At 37.2% G+C, this 23584-nt stretch overlaps 1 protein-coding gene across 2 annotated transcripts in view; it reads right to left on the bottom strand.

Annotated features, from left to right (window-relative positions):
- NALCN (sodium leak channel, non-selective) overlaps positions 1–23584 on the bottom strand; it is a 1159715-nt gene that overhangs the window by 900591 nt on the left and 235540 nt on the right. For both annotated transcript variants that reach the window (XM_053707809.1, XM_053707808.1), the window contains exons 5-6: positions 22080–22208; positions 7591–7742 (exon numbers count right to left, since the gene is read on the bottom strand). In XM_053707809.1, coding sequence (XP_053563784.1) covers positions 7591–7742; positions 22080–22208 — 281 coding nt within the window. The remainder of the gene's footprint in view (positions 1–7590; positions 7743–22079; positions 22209–23584) is intronic.

Below are 23584 nucleotides of genomic sequence, written 5' to 3'. Positions count from 1 at the left end.
AAAGTCAAAACTAAAGTTTCATGATTCAGATAGGGCATGCAATTTTAAACAACTTTCCAATTTACTTTTATCATCAAATTTGCTTTGTTCCCTTGGTAGTATTGTTGAAAAGCTAAACCTAGCTAGGCTCAAACTGATTTCTAAACCGTTGAAAACCGCCTCTTAGCTCAGAGCATTTTGAAAGTTTTTCCCAGTTAGACAGTGTTAGTTCACGTGTATCATATAGATAACATTGTGCTCACTCCCATGAAGTTATTTAGGAGTCTTCACTGATTGACTACACTGCATGTCTGTCAAAAGCACTTAGATAAGGAGGCTGTCTGCAGAGGCTTAGATACAAGGTAATCACAGAGGTAAAAATGATATTAATATAACTGTGTTGGTTAAGGAAAAAACGGGGAATGGGTAATAAAGGGATTATCTATCTTTTTAAATAAGAAAAAAATTGGTGTAGACTGTCCCTTTAAGCCAATAGTAAAGGCCCTGAGCTAACTCAGACTTCAGGATTTATAGCTACATGATTACGCACCTGTGTACTGCTGCAATGTCTGTGAAATTGATTGGATGGACTGGAACCTAAAGTAACCAAACAATTGGCCCTATTCTGTAAAAGGTCTGTGGGCTGGTGATATTCTTTAAGAATGCTCACCAGTACTTCAATTTCCCTGGTTGAATTCTATAAAGCCACTTTTTACCCAGAAAACAGGATGTTTTGCTAAGGGGCGTGCACTGCATTTTCACATGGGAGGGAGATGCATACATAACAAAAGTGCACAATGAAAATCGTAATTTAAAAATCATACAACATGAATAATTGAACCATCCACACAAAAATACAGAGGAAAAAATTGTATTATTAAGGTGCATCAAAAATTGTAACAAAATTGTTCACCAAAAAACATATTTCATCAAAAATGTTAAATGTATATGTAAAGTACACAGGAATACATTGTATTAAATAGGCACAGTGTAAATTGTAATACAAGTACATGGGATGCGCAATAACACATAGAAATAAGTACAAAATACAAAGCGTAATTGTTTGGGGGGTTTTCCAGCAAAATTGGCTGAACATGGGTGTGTATGAAATTGTATCTCAAATTATTATTATTATTATTATCAGGTATTTGTAGAGCGCCAACAGATTCCGCAGCGCTGAATCCTAGTGTTATTCTGTAAACATTTTTACTCTACAAATCTCAATGTTGTATCTTGCAAATTAAAAGGTGGCGAGCTTTTATCAAAATACTCAAAACACTAACTACACTGAATGGAAAACCTATGCATATAGAACAGCACACTGAAAACAGCATCATTTGATTTTTATTAGCGTCATATTTACATTTAAACACATGCTGGGTTCTGCCTGTGTACTTCCTCCTCCAACTTTTACATAGCAGAGAGGTCTCATTATTTCTATGAGTGACAACTTGCCACTTGCAGGGACAACAAGTGTCGGCACACCTTCAGCCTTAGCACACTTGGCTTAGTGCCAGAACAGGCTTTTGTAGCAGGCTCTACAGAAGTCTATGGGGAAAGGGACTTAGCACACCTGCAATAACCGACCTGCAGATGTAATATGAGTGCAAGAATAGGAGCTTCATTGAGTTTACCTGAGCAGTGTTAGAGCTCAATAGAGCTAATATTTTTGAGCTTCACTTGTAATCTAGCGCCAAATCATTAGATGGATTTAATTTTCTCAAGCTGAATAGTAATGTATTACTCTGTTCAGTACTGTAAAAAAGGCAGAGTTTCAGGGCCAACAAAAATTGTAAGACATTCGAAAAATAATGTAGATGTGCAGCTAATTCTAAGCATGATTTGGTGCAATTAACAGAAAAGACCAAGGCACAAAAACAGCACCGTTTGTGGATCTTTGGCAAAAGCATAGATTTGTTCTGCAAACAAGGCAAGACGGTGCTATAAAATGGTTGCAAGAAAGCATTTACAATTAAAAGGTTGCATATTTTTGTCAATACTTTTCTTTATGAGCTCAATGAAATTAAAGGGACAGTACACTGTAAAATAGTTTTTCCATTAATATATTTTAAATGACTTGTTATACCAACTGCAGAGTATAAAATATTTGAGAAATTGTATTTTCATGCTTATTTGTCTATATGAAGTAGCTGATTTTGTGCCTTGAAACCACAGCCTATTACACAGTGGGTTGAACTTTAAGGTGATATCATATCTCATTATGTTATAACTTTGTGTACACACACTTGCTTCCTTATCTTTTATTTGGCTGGAACACCAAAGCTCAATACATAGAGAGAACAATGGGCAATTATAATTTTATTACTTAACTATCCTGCATCCCACTGAGAGTGTAACTTCTTCTGCTGGCTGTGTTTACTTTGGCTATTCAATAGCCTATACTCCAGTATCAAAACTTTCAGTATAGGTGGCTATACCACAGGCTAAATCAGCTATTCCAAATGCTGAAATAGGAGTAAAGGAGCTACTTGTAACCAATTTAATACACTCTAGCAGGTAAAAATGATCATCAGAAATCATTTAAAGGGGAGAACATTTTTGGGTGAACTGTCCCTTTAACTATTTACTTTACAAAACATTTGACATTGTTCATATCCTTTTTCGATTTCTAATCAACTTACAAAATTAACTTACTAATACAAGTAAACAAAAAACATCCTGTGGCATCATCTTTTTGGTAGAAAATATATCTTAGGAATACTCATATAAATACATAACAGAAATGCCCATAACTTATAAAGTACTGAGGAAGAACACATTCCTAATTCTATGAAACGGATCAACAAGGACGTGTGTTGATATATTAAGGTTCACTTCCAGCAAGTTGGCCACTTTATGTTTTTGGCCATTCATAGTACTGACTGTGATGTTACTTTGGCACTACTTAAAATGCATATATAAAATGAATCTCTCATATTATAGACTAGTAATGTAACATTTTTTCCTGCAAAAATTAAAAAAAGCAGAGTGTGAATAGCTGAAATATAGCTACATTATTTATTAAGATTTATTTTTCTTTCACATAGACAAACACATAAGCAAAATTTAGTTTGAATTGATTTGAACAGCAATTTGATTACTTTTTTTTTATACTTCCCTTTCTGCATAATATTAATTCAAATACATACAGTACGTATTGTACAATATCCAAAACCATTTTTGTTCAATGCTATAGGTTTGGGCAGCTGCAGATTGTCTGTGGTACATCCCCTTGCTTTGCTTTTGCAGAAGTGTCGTAGTATAAAAATCATTCAGTATTACAACTGTTAACATGTAAATTAAAGAAATGCACAATTTATATTATACGGATATTATTTTTAGAGAGCAAAACCTCTGAGACTGACTCTAAGTGATTAGCAATTACAATCTAGTTCTACGTATTGTACAAGGAAATTTGTGATCTCATTGAGTTGATTGCATGTCAGTCTTTTTAAAGTCGATCTATTCATAGCTCATAACTTTAGCTTTAATCTGATTTATATTTGCTAGATATTTGTTAGAGTCATGGAAATGTCAGGGAAATAAAAAAGTAATCTTACTTAACTAAATTATTTTCAAATAAGTATTAAAATAAGATTCCTTCCTAACTGAATTCTCCTTTTTATGGAATACCTAGCAAAAAGAAGTAAAGCAGGCAAATACTGCAAAAAAGCAGAGATATACTTCCAGCACAGTTATACTTCCAGAAAAAATAAGAGAAGAAGTTTCAGCAATGTAAGAGTATGCACCAACAGCACAGTCTCCACAAAGCATAAACAAATGTGTCATCTTCTCAAGGTTCAATGGGTGAATTCGGCATGCAATAGAGAACCAACATTTCAGAAATACCTTTACTAGACAATAAAAAGTAGACAGTAAAAGGATGTAAAAAGAAAGGGGGAAAAAAACATGGTAGCAGAATTTTTTATTTGCATCCACAAAAAATAAATGATAAAAAGGGGAAAGGCGGTTTAGAAACGTTTGCCTAATGTCTATAATAGATAGAAACTTCAAACTGGACAAACACTGTATACAGAAATAAAAACTTTGCTTTTAGCATTTTTGTAGACCTATTGGTTTAGTAAGCGTTTGAGAGGCCATAAGAAATTCACCATTAAAGTCTTTTTTTGTCAGGCTGAGGGTGGATTTATAAAAAGGCAGAGTAGGCATGTGCCTACAGGCGCCCTCCATAGAGGCGCGCCTGTTTCTGCCTATTATAAATAATGGTCAGCCGGGGACCTTAACTTTGTTAAGTGCAGCGAGCATTGTGCATCCTAGGAGTAAGCTGGATGCCTCACATACAAAATACTCGTAGGGGAGCATAACAAAGATGCCGACAGCCATCTTTGTTAAGGTCACTGCAAGTATTATGCATGTGAGGCATCCAGCTTCCTCTACGCATGCGCAATGCTCGCAGCACTTAACAAAGGTGGCACATCACATTTTGCTGCCCACAGGCACCTGGGCTGTAAATTTGTGCTTTATGTCAGCAAGTATATTGTGAAAAATCCTCAACTTAGCTCTGTGCCTGCCCATCAGGTCTTCATAGACGTGAGTCACTATCCTTCAGAGAAATTTAAAATACAGAGTAAAAACCATATTGTACATTGTGCATAAAATATGAGTTTACCTTGTCGTTCTGCTGCTGGTGACTAGTACAGAGAATCATCATTCCAATAAAATCAATTAATAATAACAAAGGTCTACTGGTAGGAAGGGGCACTAATAGATGAAGGAGAGTTCTACCTTCTCTAAGTAGGTATGGGATATTTTACAACATGAAGAAAGCCCCTTTGTCTTAGAGAAAGCTTTGCAGTTATTTATCGAATGCCATGCAAGTTAACACACCAAGACATAAATTGGTGTATGTTCTAACTGTATATTATGCAAATAAATGACAGTGTCCCTGCTCAGATACAGTAAAAACGAGCAGTGCATGTACTCAAAAAATTTTGATGGTGTAAAAGATCATTTACAAACGTAAGTAAGTACAGCACTATAAAGTGAGGTGCACATGAAGACTCAGGGTACTGCCTGCTTCCCGAAAGATAAGACTCACATAGGAGAAGACCACAGCACCCAAAATATGTAAATCCACTTTCGGGTGATCCGAAACGTCACTGTTTTTATTCTTTGAATAAAGAGGATTTACATATTTTGGGTGCTGTGGTCTTCTATGTGAAAAAGATCATTAGTATTCTCATTGCTCATTAATATGGAACGTTTTTCAATTAACCCTTTAACTTTTTAGAGAGTAAGGGGGTATTTCACTGTTTGTATGTACATTTCATGTTCCTTACTAGGACTGTGGGTGCTGCTGGTCTGGGTCCCATGAGGATAACTCTATGTATTATTGCATGTTGGCATTAACACTAAATGAACATCTCAATAGTAAATATATAGTAAATATGTATTGGATTATACACAATGTGCACTTAATGGATTAACTGTGAAAACAGCCAATACAATTTAATAAACCTTGGAAGGAATATGCAAAAACAGATTCTTAATATTTATAAAAAATATTCAAAGAGCTAACTCAAAAACATAATCCTCTCTCTAGCACAGGTGATTTTTGTCAGCTTTATGGAAAAAATACATATACCAATATCTTTTATAAAAACATATAATCATGTCAAAATATATAGAACATTAAATATAAAAGTCAGAAAGCTGATTAATATAGCCATGTCAAAGGCATAGGGATTCACATAATTTTCTTTAAAAAAAAAAGTGTGAACTTTCCAAATAAGGACATTCTCAAACAATATCATAAATTAGCTGAAACTGTATACACGGTAACGAGATTGAGCATAGCTAAATTTTGGAAATCAGCTCCCCCGTCCTATACATATGTGTTACGTAAACTAGAAAACCATTATCTTAGAACCGAACTGACAGCAAAGATACTTAATAGACAAAGCCATTTTTTGGCGGAAATGGGAACCCTACATAATGTTTTATGAGGAAACTAGAAAGATAAACAGAATAACTAATACATAAATCAATTAACTTAACAGCTTGACGAATATGCGAATTATTTCAATCTATGTACTAATGTGCAACGTTTTCTATTTTTTGTTATACTTGTTTATTTATTTCTAAATAAAGAAAAAAAATGCTTTCTTCAAAAAAAAAGTGTGAAATGTAAAGGCTGAACAGTTATCAAGCAATCAACGGTTTATAAAGTCAAACTTAACCAGGTCATATAAAATAAGTGTTACTATACATTACTTGAAAACACAGACCCTAACATTCAATGCCCATACATTACAAGAGAGAGGTTTTCACAGTTGTTTTATTTATTTGTATTTATTTTAATTTCAGGCCATTCCTACACTCCCCATTTAGAAATCCTCCTATTAGAAAGCAATTTTTGAAGAATTTAGTTGTGTTGTAAACACACACACACATACATTTTGTTGTTTTGTAAACACATGCACATACATTTTGTAGTTTTGTAAAGACACACATACATTTTGTAGTTTTGTAAAGACACACATACATTCACACATACATTTTGTAAACACATGCACATACCTTTTGTTGTTTTGTAAAGACACACATACATTTTGTTGTGTTGTAAACACACACACATACATTTTGTTGTGTTGTAAACACACACACATACATTTTGTTGTGTTGTAAACACACACACATACATTTTGTTGTGTAAATTTTTGTAAATATTTTGCTAACACACATGATAATTTACCAATTTAATACAAAGAGAATATAACTCATATCAAAATATAAAACTTGTACACAAGCTAAAATCTTATGCTAATGTGATTTCTGATTTATACTTTGTGTCTGTTTAATAAACACTTTTATATTACGCTACCTTGCACAGCACTGGAGTTTTTGGAGCTGTCGCTTCATATGATCATTGAGTTGGGCCCTGGTGAATCTATAAAATACTGTGGTTATCCTGACTGATGAGTACACTGTTCCTGTGACGGGAGACGAGTTAGCCGGGTGACTCTATAAGGATCCGGCCTGCTTCATTTGCACATATTGTAGAGTTTCATCAAATGTTAGTGTGTCCAGTTTATGTGTATAATTACATACCTATACTGTATCACGCTATGTTGGCGACTTCTCTGATTATTCTTTAGGAACTTTTCATTATACTTCTATTATCAGATTTGTTTTGTTCTCTTGGTAGCCTTTGTTTAGTTTGTAAAACTAGGTAGGCTGATATGAGCTTAGAAGTGTGCGTGTCTGCAGCAGTCTATGGCAGCAGTGTTTGTAACTATATATAACACCGCTTTAAACAATGTTGCAAACATTGCTGCCAAATGGCTAAAAAAACGCTCCAGAGCTTACCTACAAAACAAAATATTTTAGTTTTTATCATATACCCTAGCTAGTTACAAATTTGGGGTCAGGATCCTGTGTGATAAAGGGAAGTAATAAATGACAGAAATATAACATTTTAGTAAAGCTTAAAAAAGTAGTAATTCTTCACGACTCTGTTATAAATGATACATTTTTAATTATTGCTAGACAAACAAGATTTAATGGAACTGATAACATAATTATGTAAATATGTCTCATAAAAGCAAAATGGAATAAAATGTAGTATAAAAACCATACAGTTGCACATACCAATCTCATTAAAGCCACTGTAGCCAAGTTCCTGTCTGGTCAGTCCAAGATTTTCTAAGTCCATGCACTTAAAGCCCCTAGGGCACTGATATCCTTCCCCATCTGGAGAACAGTGGGTATCTGGAATGGCTAAATTATTCCATGTTACATTTCTAAAAATACGAGAAAATAGCAAAATCATTATTAATAACATATATATATATATATATATATATATATATATATATAAATAAACATGGAATGCAATATTATGTTTATTAGACAAGTATTTAAATATACCATGAATATGCCTCATTATTCCAAGCAAATCATTTATTACAGAAACTATTACAAATGTACTTTTTATTTATATTTTAATATCTTAAAACTCAAAGTAGATTTTATTTTAATTTATTTCTGCTACTGTAGACACTTCATTGTGGTGTGCTGACTGTGTTTTGTTTGTTTGTTGGTTTCCATAATCAAAACCAGATCTTTAAAATACAAGAATAAACCTAAAGTAACAATTTCCCAGGCAGTACATACTCTGCAGCTTATAACAACATTGGGACTGTAAGCGGAAACAGCTTGTACAGCAATAACTGTGCCATCTCATTAATTATTTTGCTTGATATATATACAAAACATAAGCCTCATTGTGAGATCAGTGGCTAAAAGCTAGCTAGCATTGTTAACCTTAATTGATCTAAGAGTAAAATAGGTAAAAAAAGAAAGAAAAGAACTAGAAATAAAAAAAGTAATGAATATCATGAAGCCTAGAAGATGCATCTTGATTTGAGAATCAAACAGGAAGTCAAATATTACATTGAAAACCAAGTAGCAACCAGAAATCCAGAACATAGCTAAACAGAGATAGGAAAGGACATGTGAACAAGGATAAACTCAAGATAATATTTGGAATGAACAAAATATTGTACCTGAGAACTCTCAGCCAACATTATTTACATTTTCATAACCAAGAATATACTAGTATTGTTTGCTAGTATGAATGCTATTATTAGGGTTGCCACCTCAGTCATGTTTTCCTGGAAACTTATGAGTTACACTTACTTTAAGGTATGCAGTGAGGAACATGAATAGTGCTGTCCAGGATCACTATTTGTGTTCTGTCCAGGGGTGCAATCCATGTTCTCTCTGCACACCCTGAAGCAAGTGTAACTCATAAGTGTCCAGGAAAACAAGGCCAAGGTCAGGTAGCCTAGCTAATATGCACACAAGCACACAACAAGCATGGCGCAGACAAACAAATTGCTTAGGAACTATAACATAAGGAGACATGACAATCAATACCAGGGCTACACTCTGAAGTGGTAGAGTTACCTCATGCCAGTTCTTTGACAAGGCCTACTCTTGTAGAATGGTTCTGCAACTGGTGGAGCTGCACAAGCACTTGCTCTTGCTTGTTCATTTTAAAGTGGATCTGCAGATGCCACCTTACTAGCTCTAAACATGTGTGAAATAGGTTCCCTGGCTAGGAACCTTGTCCACCTGTTATTTAATAAATGGTGTACATATAGTGCCCATATACAGGGAGTGCAGAATTATTAGGCAAGTTGTATTTTTGAGGATTAATTTTATTATTGAACAACAACCATGTTCTCAATGAACCCAAAAAACTCATTAATATCAAAGCTGAATAGTTTTGGAAGTAGTTTTTAGTTATAGCTATTTTAGGGGGATATCTGTGTGTGCAGGTGACTATTACTGTGCATAATTATTAGGCAACTTAACAAAAAACAAATATATACCCATTTCAATAATTTATTTTTACCAGTGAAACCAATATAACATCTCAACATTCACAAATATACATTTCTGACATTCAAAAACAAAACAAAAACAAATCAGTGACCAATATAGCCACCTTTCTTTGCAAGGAAACTCAAAAGCCTGCCATCCATGGATTCTGTCAGTGTTTTGATCTGTTCACCATCAACATTGCGTGCAGCAGCAACCACAGCCTCCCAGACACTGTTCAGAAAGGTGTACTGTTTTCCCTCCTTGTAAATCTCACATTTGATGATGGACCACAGGTTCTCAATGGGGTTCAGATCAGGTGAACAAGGAGGCCATGTCATTAGATTTTCTTCTTTTATACCCTTTCTTGCCAGCCACGCTGTGGAGTACTTGGACGCGTGTGATGGAGCATTGTCCTGCATGAAAATCATGTTTTTCTTGAAGGATGCAGACTTCTTCCTGTAAAACTGCTTGAAGAAGGTGTCTTCCAGAAACTGGCAGCAGGACTGGGAGTTGAGCTTGACTCCATCCTCAACCCGAAAAGGCCCCACAAGCTCATCTTTGATGATACCAGCCCAAACCAGTACTCCACCTCCACCTTGCTGGCGTCTGAGTCGGACTGGAGCTCTCTGCCCTTTACCAATCCAGCCACGGGCCCATCCATCTGGCCCATCAAGACTCACTCTCATTTCATCAGTCCATAAAACCTTAGAAAAATCAGTCTTGAGATATTTCTTGGCCCAGTCTTGACGTTTCAGCTTGTGTGTCTTGTTCAGTGGTGGTCGTCTTTCAGCCTTTCTTACCTTGGCCATGTCTCTGAGTATTGCACACCTTGTGCTTTTGGGCACTCCAGTGATGTTGCAGCTCTGAAATATGGCCAAACTGGTGGCAAGTGGCATCTTGGCAGCTGCACGCTTGACTTTTCTCAGTTCATGGGCAGTTATTTTGCGCCTTGGTTTTTCCACACGCTTCTTGCGACCCTGTTGACTATTTTGAATGAAACGCTTGATTGTTCTATGATCACGCTTCAGAAGCTTTGCAATTTTAAGAGTGCTGCATCCCTCTGCAAGATATCTCACTATTTTTTACTTTTCTGAGCCTGTCAAGTCCTTCTTTTGACCCATTTTGCAAAAGGAAAGGAAGTTGCCTAATAATTATGCACACCTGATATAGGGTGTTGATGTCATTAGACCACACCCCTTCTCATTACAGAGATGCACATCACCTAATATGCTTAATTGGTAGTAGGCTTTCGAGCCTATACAGCTTGGAGTAAGACAATATGCATAAAGAGGATGATGTGGTCAAAATACTCATTTGCCTAATAATTCTGCACTCCCTGTAGTTCACCTGTTAAAAAGTCATGTGATGCAACATTGCACTTGCCAGTTACATTGTCATTTTTGTTCACAAATGTGAAAATCAACAGTAAATAGCATAGCTGTCAATCACATTTTCCATTTGTTTGTTGCATGGAAATACACTTTTGGCAGATTAATTAATAAACCAATACAAGTGTACTTTAATAAAAACTAAATTTATGCTTACCTGATAAATTGATTTCTTCTATGGTAAGACGAGTCCACGGATTCATCCTTTACTTGTGGGATATTATCCTTCCCTACAGGAAGTGGCAAAGAGCACCACAGCAGAGCTGTCTATATAGCTCCTCCCTTAGCTCCAACCCCCAGTCATTCGACCGAAGGTACAGCAAGAAAAAGGAGAAACTACAAGGTGCAGAGGTGACTGAGTTTAAATAAAAAAAATATAATCCGTCTTAAAATGACAGGGCGGGCCGTGGACTCGTCTTACCATAGAAGAAATCAATTTATCAGGTAAGCATACATTTAGTTTTCTTCTATAAAGGTAAGACGAGTCCACAGATTCATCCTTTACTTGTGGGATACGATACCAAAGCTACAGGACACGGATGAACGGGAGGGACAAGACAGATGGTTAAACAGAAGGCACCACTGCTTGAAGAACTTTTCTCCCAAAAACAGCCTCCGAAGAAGCAAAGGTTTCAAATTTGTAAAAATTTGAAAACGGTATGAAGCGAAGACCAAGTCGCAGCCTTACAAATCTGTTCAACAGAAGTATCATTTTTAAAAGCCCATGTGGAAGCGACTGCTCTAGTAGAGTGAGCTGTAATTCTTTCAGGAGGCTGCTGTCCAGCAGTCTCGTATGCCAAACGGATGATGCTTTTTAGCCAAAAGGCAAGAGAGGTAGCCGTAGCTTTTTGACCTCTACGTTTTCCAGAATAGACAAGAAACAAAGAAGATGTTTGACGAAAATCTTTGGTCGCTTGCAAGTAAAACTTTATAGCACGAACCGCGTCCAAGTTGTGCAATAGACGCTCTTTCTTAGAGGAAGGATTAGGACACAGAGAAGGAACAACAATTTCCAGATTAATATTCTTATTAGTAACAACCTTAGGGAGGAATCCAGGTTTGGTACGCAGAACCACCTTATCAGCAGGGAAAACAAGATAAGGCGAGTCGCATTGCAATGCAGATAGTTCAGAAACTCTTCGAGCCGAAGAGAAAGCAACTAAAAACAGAATTTTTCCAATCTATCTTTCCAAGATAGAAGCTTAATATCTAAGGAATGCATAGGTTCAAACGGAACCCCTTGAAGAACTTTAAGAACCAAATTCAAACTCCATGGTGGAGCAACAAGTTTAAACACAGGCTTGATTCTAACTAAAGCCTGACAGAACGACTGAACATCTGTAACATCTGCCAGATGTTTGTGCAGTAGAATTCATAAAGCAGATATCTGTCCCTTTAAGGAACTCGCTGATAGCCCCTTCTCCAATCCTTCTTGGAGAAAGGACAAAATCCTAGGAATCCTGATCTTACTCCATGAGTAGCCATTGGATTCGCACCAATAAAGATATTTACGCCATATCTTATGATAAATTTTCCTGGTGACAGGCTTTCGAGCCTGAATCAAGGTATCTATGACCGACTCAGAGAACCGCCACTTGGATAAGATCAAGCGTTCAATCACCAAGCAGTCAGTCGCAGAGAAACTAGATTTGGATGCTGGAATGGACCTTGAATCAGAAGGTCCTGTCTCAGTGGCAGAGTCCATGGTGGAAGAGATGACATGTCCACCAGGTCTGCATACCAAGTCCTGCGTGGCCACGCAGGTGCTATCAAAATCACTGAAGCTCTCTCCTGTTTGATTCTGGCAATCAAACGAGGAAGGAGAGGAAATGGTGGACACACATAAGCCAGGTTGAACGATCAGGGTACTGCCAGAGCATCTATCAGTACTGCCTGAGGATCCCTTGACCTGGACCCGTAATGAGGAAGTTTGGCATTCTGATGAGACGCCATCAGATCCAATTCTGGTGTGCCCCATTGCTGAATCAATTGTGCAAACACCTCCGGATGGAGTTCCCACTCCCCCGGATGAAAAGTCTGACAACTTAGAAAATCCGCTTCCCAGTTCTCCCCTCCTGGGATATAGATTGCTGATAGATGGCAAGAGTGAGTTTCTACCCATCAAATTATTTTGGTAACCTCTATCATCGCTAAAGAACTCTTTGTTCCCCCTGATGATTGATATATACTACAGTCGTGATACAGTTCTAGAATATTGATTGGGAGGAGAGTCTCCTCTTAAGTCCACAAACCCTGTGCTTTCAGGGAATTCCAGACTGCAGCCCAGCCCAATAGGCTAGCATCCGTCATCACTATGACCCCTGCTGGCCTGCGGAAACACATTCCCTTGGACAGATGATCCTGTGACAACCACCAAAGAAGAGAGTTTCTGGTCTCTTGGTCGAAATTTATCTGAGGAGATAAATCTGCATAATCCCCATTCCACTGTTGAGCATGCAAAGTTACAGTGGTCTGAGATGCAAGCGAGCAAACGGAACTATGTCCATTGCCGCTACCATTAAACCGATTACCTCCATACACTGAGCCACTGACGGCCGAAGAATGGAATGAAGAGCTCGGCCGATAGATAAAATCTTTGATTTCCTGACCTCCATCAGAAAAATTTTCAAGTGCACCGAATCTATCAGAGTTACCAGGAATGGAACTCTTGTGAGAGGGATAAGTGAACTCTTTTTTACGTTCACCTTCCACCCGTGAGATATTAAAAAGCCAACACGATGTCCATGTGAGACTTGGCTAGTTGGTAAGTTGACGCCTGGGTTAAGATATCATCCAGATAAGGTGTCCACAGCTATGCCCCGAGGCCTTAGAACCGCCAGAAGGGACCCTAGCACCTTTGTGAAAATTCTGGGAGCCGTGGCCAACCCGAAGGGAAGAGCAACAAACTGGTAATGCTTGTCCAGAAAGGTGAACCTGAGGAACTGGTGATGATCTTTGTGGATAGGAATGTGTAGATACGCATCCTTTAAGTCCACGGTGGTCATATATTGACCCTCCTGGATCATTGGCAAAATAGTCCGAATGGTCTCCATCTTGAAGGATGGGACTCTGAGGAATTTGTTTAGGATCTTGAGATCCAAAATTGGTCTGAAAGTTCCCTCTTTTTTGGGAACCACAAACAGATTGGAGTATAACCCTTGCCCCTGTTCTGTTTCCGGAACTGGGCAGATCACTCCCATGGAATATAGGTCTTCAACACAGCGTAAAAATGCCTCTCTTTTTGTCTGGTTTACAGACAATTGAGAAAGATGGAATCTCCCCCTTGGGGGAGAATCTTTGAAATCTAGAAGATACCCCTGGGTTACTATTTCTAAAGCCCAGGAATCCTGAGCGTCTCTTGCCCAAGCCTGAGCGAAGAGAGAAAGTCTGCCCCCTACTAGATCTGGTCCCAGATCGGGGGCTACCCCTTCATGCTGTCTTGGAGGCAGCAGCGGGCTTCTTGGCCTGTTTACCCTTGTTCCAAGTCTGGTTAGGTCTCCAGACTGACTTGGATTGAGCAAGTCCCCTCTTGCTTTGCGGCAGGGGAAGAGGAAGAAGGACCACCTTTGAAGTTTCGAAAGGAACAAAAATTATTTTGTTTGGTCCTCATCTTATTCATTTTATCCTGAGGAAAGGGCATGGCCTTTCCCTCCAGTGATGTCTGAAATGATCTCTTTCAGTTCAGGCCCGAATAGGGTCTTACCCTTGAAAGGGATGGCTAAAAGCTTAGCTTTTGATGACACATCAGCAGACCAGGACTTAAGCCATAACGCTCTACGCGCTAAAATGGCAAAACCTGAATTCTTCGCCGCTAATTTAGCCAATTGAAACGGCATCTATAATGAAAGAATTAGCTAGCTTGAGAGCCCTAAATCTATCCAGAATATCCTCTAATGGAGTCTCAACCTGAAGAGCCTCTTCCAGAGCCTCAAACCAAAAGGACGCTGCAGTGAACTTAGCACTGTTATAGACAAACCTTTACTCTTAATTTTTCAAGACTCATTATCCTCAGGCATGGTACCCCAGGATTGGCGTAAAGCTGATGTGGTGCCACTCTTCAAAAAGGGAAGCAGGGATGATCCAGGAAGCTATAGACCAGTTAGTCTGACATCAATAGTGGGGAAGATATTTGAAGGGATTATAAGGGATTATATTGATGAGCATATTCGTGTAAACAAGATTATGAGTTCTAATCAGCATGGCTTTAGGAGAAATAGATCATGTCAAACTAATCTAATTAGATTCTACGAGGAAGTAAGTAAAAATATAGATAAAGGGGAATCAGTTGATGTGATATACTTAGATTTTGCAAAGGCATTTGATACAGTGTCACATGAGAGATTAATGCACAAAATGAAGGGACTGGGAATAGCTGAAAATGTTAGCTCATGGATAAATAACTGGATAAAAGATAGGGAGCAACGAGTAGCAGTAAATGGATCATACTCAGATTGGACAAAGGTAATCAGTGGCGTCCCCCAGGGATCAGTACTGTTCTTTTTAATATTTTTATAAATGACTTGGAGCAAGGATTAAATAGCGACATCTCTATTTTTGCGGATGATACTAAGTTAAGTAAGGTCATTAGGTCAGAGCAGGATGAACTCTCTTTGCAAAGGGATTTGCTAAAATTAGAACTATGGGCAAGTGAATGGAAAATGAGATTTAATACGGAAAAATATAAGGTTCTACATTTTGGAAGTAAAAATAAGCAGGCTATGTATTTTTTAAATGGGACAAGACTTAGCCAAACACAGGAGGAAAGGGATTTGGGAGTAGTAATAGATAACAAGCTAAAGATGAGTGCACAATGCAGGGCAGCGGCTTCAAAGGCTAATAAGATACTAGCATGTATTAAAAGAGGCATTGATTCAAGGGAGGAAAGCATAATTCTGTCATTATATAAAGCCCTGGTAAGACCTCACCTTGAGTTTGGAGTGCAGTTCTGGGGACCGATTGCTAAAAAAGATATTGCAGAACTAGAAAAAGTTCAGAGAAGGGCCACAAAGCTAATAAGGGGATTGGAGAAATTAACCTATGAGGAGAGGCTAGCCAAACTGGGTCTGTTCTCTTTAGAAAAAAGGCGCTTGAGAGGTGACATGATTACTTTATATAAATATATTCAAGGCCCATATACAGAGATGGCAGAAGCTCTTTTTATTCCAAGAAAATTGGTTCTGACAAGAGGTCATAATTTAAGGTTGGAGGAAAGGAGATTTAATCTCCTGCAACGGAAACGTTTTTTCACTGTAAGAGCAATAACATTGTGGAACTCATTACCAAAGGAGGTAGTGAATGCCAATACCATAGATACATTTAAAAATAGTCTGGATAAATTTCTGTATATAAACAAAATTCATGGATATGATTGCTAGTATTAAATGGGTCACATTTTAATGGGGTTATTTAAGCTTAACTGGAGCTTTTTGTAAGTATTTTAGATTTGTATAGGTTGAACTCGATGGACTTCAGTCTTTTTTCAACCTTATCTACTATGTTACTATGTTAGTAGTTACAGGAACGATGCACACTATAGGTTGGAGAAGAAAACCTTGATGAACAAATATTTTCTTCAGGAGACCCTCTAATTTTTTATCCATAGGATCTTTGAAAGCACAACTGTCCTCAATAGGTATAGTTGTACTCTTAGCCAGGGTAGAAATAGCTCCCTCCACCTTAGGGACCATCTGCCACGAGTCCCACACGGCGTCTGATATGGAAAACATTTTCTTAAAAGTAGGAGGGGGAGCGAACGGAATACCTGGTCTATCCCACTCCTTAGTAACAATTTCCGAAATCCTCTTAGGGACCGGAAAAACATCAGTGTAGGCAGGAACCTCTAGGAATCTGTCCATTTTACACAATTTCTCTGGAACTACAATAGGGTCACAATCATCCAGAGTCGCTAAAACCCCCCTGAGCAATAAGCGGAGGTGTTCTAGTTTAAATTTAAAAGCCGTCATATCTGAATCTGTCTGAGGGAACATATTTCCTAAGTCAGAAATCTCTCCCTCAGCCAGCAAATCCCTCACTTCAGAACATTGTGAGGGTACATCGGATATGGCTAATAAAGCGTCAGAGAGCTCAGCGTTTGTTCTCACACCAGACCTGCTGTGCTTCCCCTGCAACCCAGGCAGCTTAGATAAAACCTCTGTGAGGGTAGTATTCATAACTGCGGCCATATCTTGCAGGGTGAAAGAATTAGACGCACTAGAAGTGCTTGGCGTCGTTTGTGCGGGCGTTAACGGTTGTGACACTTGGAGAGAATTAGATGGCATAACCTGATTCTCTTCTGACTGAGAATCATCCTGCGACATACTTTTAGTAGCTAAAATATGTTCTTTACAATTTATTGACCTTTCAGTGCATGAGGGACACATTCTAAGTGGAGGTTCCACAGTGGCTTCTAAACATATTGAACATTGACTTTCCTCAATGTCAGACATGTTGAACAGGCTAGTAATGACTACAAACAAGCATGAAAACACTTTATTTAGTGAAAAAAATAATCTTAAAAAACGGTACTGCGCCTTTAAGAGAAAAAAAGCATACACGTTCTGCAAAACAGCCTAAACATGCACCAAATTTTTCAAAATTTTGTATGTAGACACACTATAGGTAGTTAAGATTGCACCACAAATTTTTTTAACAATTAAGCCCTTAATCTCCAAACCGGATCGAAAATAGGCCCAGATCTGGAAAAAAACACTCTCAACACCTTGCCACAGCCCTGCTGTGGCCCTACCTGCCATCAGGGATCGAAAGTGTGGGGTAAAAGCTTCAATTTGGCCCAAAACATACACCAGGGCCCTCAGGAGTTAGAGCTTGCTGCTTACTGACAAAACTATCTGCGCATCTGAGGCGCGAAAATAGGCCCCGCCGATCTCACTCATGGTTTCCTCAGCCTTAAAGAACCGCACCAGAGCGGTTATAACTAGCCATGTGGGTTCTAAGGCCCAAAAATTAAGCCATGTGTGCCCTAATAAAGTTGCCCAAAACGTTTATTTCCCACAAAAATGATAAATCACTCACAAATCAAAAAACGTTTGCTCACAAACATTTGCCATTCAGTGTCAACCATATTAGTAATTGGCCCCACATGCAAGCTAAGTAATGCCCTTCTTTTAGCTCAAGGATTACTGTTTACCCTTACCTTCCTGGGTATAATGTCAGTCTTTCTGAAATATCACAGTCTCTCCAGAAAAAAATGACTGAACATACCTCACTGCTGCATAGCATGAAACCGTTCCTCAAACTGAAGTTTCCTGTACTCCTCAGCCTCTGTGGGAACAGCAATGGACCTTAGTTACAAATGCTAAGATCATCATCCTCCAGGCAGTAGTCTTCATCCATCTGCTGCCTGAGAGTAAATAGTACACACCGGTACCATTTAAAATAACAAACTCTTGCTTGAAGAAATTAAACACTAATATTTTATCACCTCTTTCACTTTACCCTTCCTAGTACTTAGAGTAGGCAAAGAGAATGACTGGGGGGTGGAGCTAAGGGAGGAGCTATATAGACAGCTCTGCTGTGGTGCTCTTTGCCACTTCCTGTAGGGAAGGAAATATCCCACAAGTAAAGGATAAATCCGTGGACTTGTCTTACCTTTATAGAAGAAATGTATGTTTCATTTCCCAGTTAAAATACTTTGTAAAAGGATTCATGATTAATAGTTACCTTTGTTAACATTATTCTTGCTTTGCTTTGAAAATTTTCCCTTGTCACCATGGTACTTCAAGAACTATTCTTATCACTGCTGTCAACACTGGTAAAAATCCTCATAAACTCCTCTTTTTTTGCACATACTCCAATAAACATCTAGTTCCTGATTAGTTCTCATCCACATTTTTACAAAACAATACAGTTAAATGTTGATGATTGTCAAGTTTCTCGTACGCATTAATCTGTCTCTGTGTCATCAAAATGCGAATCACTCCATTTGTCGTATCATATTCAAACTCATGTTCATATTCAAATTAGTATGTCATGTCGTTTACTCCGATACAATTTAAAAGCATTAATCTATGCCTTGCATTTCATGTCAATTTCATAGTAGTTTTGAGTGGCCTATTTCATCTTGACATGCGTGGGCTAATACACTTTTATAAAAATATATTATAATACCGTGTTACCAAGGTTGCCATTTCTATGCCATATTAAAATGTTTTGCATTTCTTGTTGGCAAGCTATATACTCTTGTATAGGATATAGTCAAAAATTAAACTTTAATGGTTCAGATAGAGTGTTCTATTTTAGGAGACATCTCAATTTACTTTTATTATGAAATTTACTTAATAACCTTGGTATTTTTTGTTAAAAAGCATAGGCTCAGAAGCAGCAATGCACTACTGGGAGCTAGCTCAGTTTATATATTCAAGCAATAGTGCAATAACAAAATTATCTCACATTGCTTCCTTCTAGTGGAATGGAGTTTAATTCCACATGTGATGGCTTATGGGCTCTCACCATCTTATAAAAGAAAACAAATCTATTCAGTTTCTATCCTATTTATTCACCAATGACAGATAGAGGGATCTTTCTGCTGAGCCAATAATAATTTGGAGAGATTTTATGATGTTCATATCTTATGAGACAACAAACACAGAGGTCGATCACAATCCTTTAGAAAAGCGTATCAAATTATCTACAAAAATTCCCACAGACTTTAAAGTGCCATAAAACAGGTACCATTTTACACACAAAAAATAAAAAAAGTCCTATGTGGGAAGATTGCTGGAAAAAAAGTAAGAGAAATAGATAGAAGCATATAACATATATTTTTTAAAGAAATAACTCAATTATAACGTGTTCCAAATGCTCTGATCTGCCCACCCCTCAATCCTCAATGTTTTTGTGTTCTTTCCTAGTGGGTGCCATGATGCTTAGAACGTACAGTACATACATGCTCTATAGTTAACTCTCACGGGCAGGAACGTGCGATACTGCCTCTTGTCTCACACTTTGATGTCATCTGGCTAAAATAATAACAGGGAACCCCCACACAAGCTCCTTGTGCTAGTCCCTATGACAGACTGCATGTAAAAACCAGCAGGCTAGCCCACACTCATCTTTAGCCATCCTGAAGTCTTTGTGGGTGCATAGAGGTGGGTAGCAGGTCACTATGGATGCTGGTGTGTGGTCACCAGTAGTGTTGTGCTTTGTGCTCTCTCAGGTCTTCTGGGTGAGAAGATCGGAGGTACAACTTTCTGAGCATAGTGCTGGAAACAGCTTTGGAAAGAGTTGTGGAGCAATGCACATTATTTAGCATGCACTTCTCTGGAGGGCCAAAATGTCCCACCTGAAGCCATGAGTGTCATCTCCAAACTGTGTTCTACCAAATACATAGGAGAGTTGGCTATTACAGTAACAATGCGGTTAATGTAAGAAACATGAATGCACACTTGCGAGTACACTTATTTTACTATATACAAAGCTATATATTTAAACTGAAGTTGTTTTATGTCCCTTTAAGTGTGAATTGTGTAGCTATTTCTAGAGGATTGTAATTGACCCCATAATCTTAAACAGTTAGCATTCCTTCTTCAACATTGTTTTAAAGGTACATTGAATCCAAATTTTTTTCTTTCAGGATTCAGATAGAGCATGACATTTTAAGCAACTTTCTAATTTACTCCTATTATCAATTTTTCTTCGCTCTCTTGCTATCTTTATTTTAAAAGCAGGAATTTAAATCTTAGCAGCCAGCCCACTTTAGGTTCAGCACCATGGATAGCGCTTGCTTATTGGAGGCTTACATTTACCCACCAATTAGCAAGCATAACCGGCTCCTAGGCATCACATTCCTGCTTTTTAAATAAAGATAGCAAGAGAACGAAGAAAATTTGATCTATCAAATCTAATCGAACAAATTTGAATGCAAACATACTGCATAGTAGCTCAACGTTTGTTATTTTTTTTTTATTGATTGATTTAAAATCAGTAACAATTGACAATAGCTCATACAGCTAGATTACAAGTCTGTGCATTCGTCTTTTAATGCTGAAAATATGGCATTTTCAGCGTTAAAACAGCACCGCAGCCATTACAAATCTTGTCGGTATAGGTGTACCACAAGTCTTTTAGCCTGTAACGCAACGTCAGTACAGATGGCGTCCCTTAGATTCCGATTGGCTGATAGAATTCTATCAGTCAATTGGAATTAAGGTAGACAAAATCCTATTGGCTCAGCCTATTGGATCAGCCAATAGGATTAAACTTCAATCCTATTGGATGATTGCATCAGCCAATAGGATTTTTTCTACCTTAATTCCGATTGGCTGATAGAATTCTATGTTTTTGGTGCGGTATGGAGCTTAAAAGCACCATATCGCACACACAAGCCGGGTTTTGAAAAACTTGTAATGGCTGCGCTATAGGGGGTTAAATAACGCAACTTTTCTTGCGTTCGTTAATTTCCCTATAGCCTGCATAACTCGTAATCTAGCTGATAGGTGTATGAAGTACTACATGGCAGGAAATAGTGCTGCCACCTAGTGGTCTTGCAAAACTGCTGCCATATAGTGTTGCAGGCACGTGCACATTCCCGAGATTACATCCTTGCTTTTCAATAAATTATACAAAGAGAATAAAGAATATTTGATTCTAGAGTTAAATTAGAAAGTTGCTTAAAAGTGCATGCTCTATCTGAATCAAGAAAGAAAAAGTTTGGGCTTCATGTCCCTTGTTGATGATAACTGCCTTATAAATTTTACTGCTGTTTTTTTTTCTTTAACCAATTCAATAAATAAATTACAATTATTTAGATCTCTTTTATAATTAACATGCTTACACATCCAAATACTTCACTGTAATCATAAATTAACTTTTCAATGATTATATTTAATTTGTGTACAAGTTTCATAATTGAAAAGTGTGGAACAGTTCAAATTAGAAAATATGATAACATTCAAGTAATCTACTTTTCAAGTAAATTATGAATGGAAAGAATGGACCCCCCCCCCATACATCTTAATCAAATGGTGGGTTTGTCAAATGAATAATCTTTATCTAGAAAAAAAAATTCAAGACATAATAATGTTTTTTTTGTCAGATTTAAATAATTTTTGCATCCTTAAAGTAAGTGCCTATTCTCTTGAAATAATCAACGTTGAAACATTATTTCATAATTGTAATTTTATAATTGTATATTTCACTAACTTGCATTAAAATACTTTATGCACTCAAAGACGAATGTTGATAGCCATCTATGATTTTTTTTTAGCTATCAGATACAAATTTTTCTTATAACATGCATTTTAATTGCCTGAGACAGAATACCAATCTTGATTTCAATAAACATATCGTAATATTTTATGCATTTTGCTACATAAGAAGACAGATAAAAATGTATTTACTTACCCAGACTGTGTGTCATTTGTAACACAGTGATAAGTAAATGTTCCAAACATCTGGACTCCAAGGATCCCATATAAAAGTAGGAAAAATAATAAAAATATTGAAACACTCCATATTTGTTCTCCTGAACGCCTGAAATAAATGACACATAAATATTATCCGGATGTATGTTGACCAGGTTCCTATATATATATAATAGTAATGTTAGAAGAGCAAGAAAAAGACATTTAGCCAACATCATCCATACATTTTGCAAAAGGGGAAATCCTGGGTTAAAGGGACATTATCTGCCCTTAAATTTGTTCCCAATGATCCATTTACTTGCTGGAGTGTATTATATTGTTTGCATATACCACTTTTGCCTTTGTTTTCTCATATGAAATATATATTTTTGTCTATTGAAACTGCAAACTTTACCGGAAATGTAAAGATTGAAATTATGGTTATAGAAAAATGATGTCCGCAAGAGGACGCAATAGAATTCAACCTCCCAGTGAGGTGTGGGAGAGACCAGACCATTTATTCCTGCAGTTGATGTGAACCCAATGATTTTTTTTATCAGCTGCTTCCCTGAGTACATTGTCTCTTTAAATAATGCATAAAATGGGATATTTTCAAGTGTTCCACCTCTTTGTGTGGTAGAAGAAACATCTTTGTGTTTCAGGACCTTTTTGGGAAGTTGACTTGGTGAAAACATTTAAACAAGGGCATACATTTCTTAGCACACAATGTTTGGTTGTTTTTTTTTTTTAAATATTTTTTTTTTTTTTTACCTTTAATAATTAATTGCATGTCGCAAGCAGATAAAACTAGAATAGAAGTGTCACATAAATTAAAATTATTATTTTTTTCTGAAATGATACAGAGGAATGTCATAGAAAGAGAAGAATGGAAAACAAGAATAACTAAGCACTACGGATAAGGTATTATAATAGCTTAACTAGCTATTAGGAGATTTTTTTAATGTTAAAAAAAGAAACCTATTGATGAGGGATACACTAAACATTTATGAGGTAAAGGAGTAAAACCATATTTCAAGTGTACCAATTTTGTTCATCAGGGTTTTAAAGGAATATTTACACAAAAATAAGCAGACCTCTTGGAACAACTGAATAATGAGAACATTTCTATTAAAATATTGTGTCAGTTAGGCGGCACTATGTGAAAGAACCTTGGGTGGGTGTCTGAAGCAATTTGTCAAGGTGCAGTGACCAAGGGTTTTTCATGACTGTGTGGTATCCAGTGGTCTTAGAGGTAGGTAATTACTTTGGGGGTTTGCAAGTGTAGGTGCAAATCAGGGGTTAAAATGCAGTAAGAAGTAATGGAAACTAGGGAGGTACTAAAAGTAGGGTGTCAGTATGGTGTAGAGGGGGATAATTTGGTGGTTATTAGGTTCCTAAAAGTCAGTGGCTATTGGAGTTGAAGTGTAGCATAGTAGCAAAAAAGGGAGATAACTAAAAGCATTAGAGGATTAATGAGTACTTAATGTTAATATTTAAACATTTCTA

This window comes from Bombina bombina, chromosome 3, assembly GCF_027579735.1.
Source record: "Bombina bombina isolate aBomBom1 chromosome 3, aBomBom1.pri, whole genome shotgun sequence".
Classification (NCBI taxonomy): Eukaryota; Metazoa; Chordata; class Amphibia; order Anura; family Bombinatoridae; genus Bombina; species Bombina bombina.
Note: the sequence above shows the minus strand (reverse complement) of the source record. Positions and strands in the feature narration are given on the sequence as shown.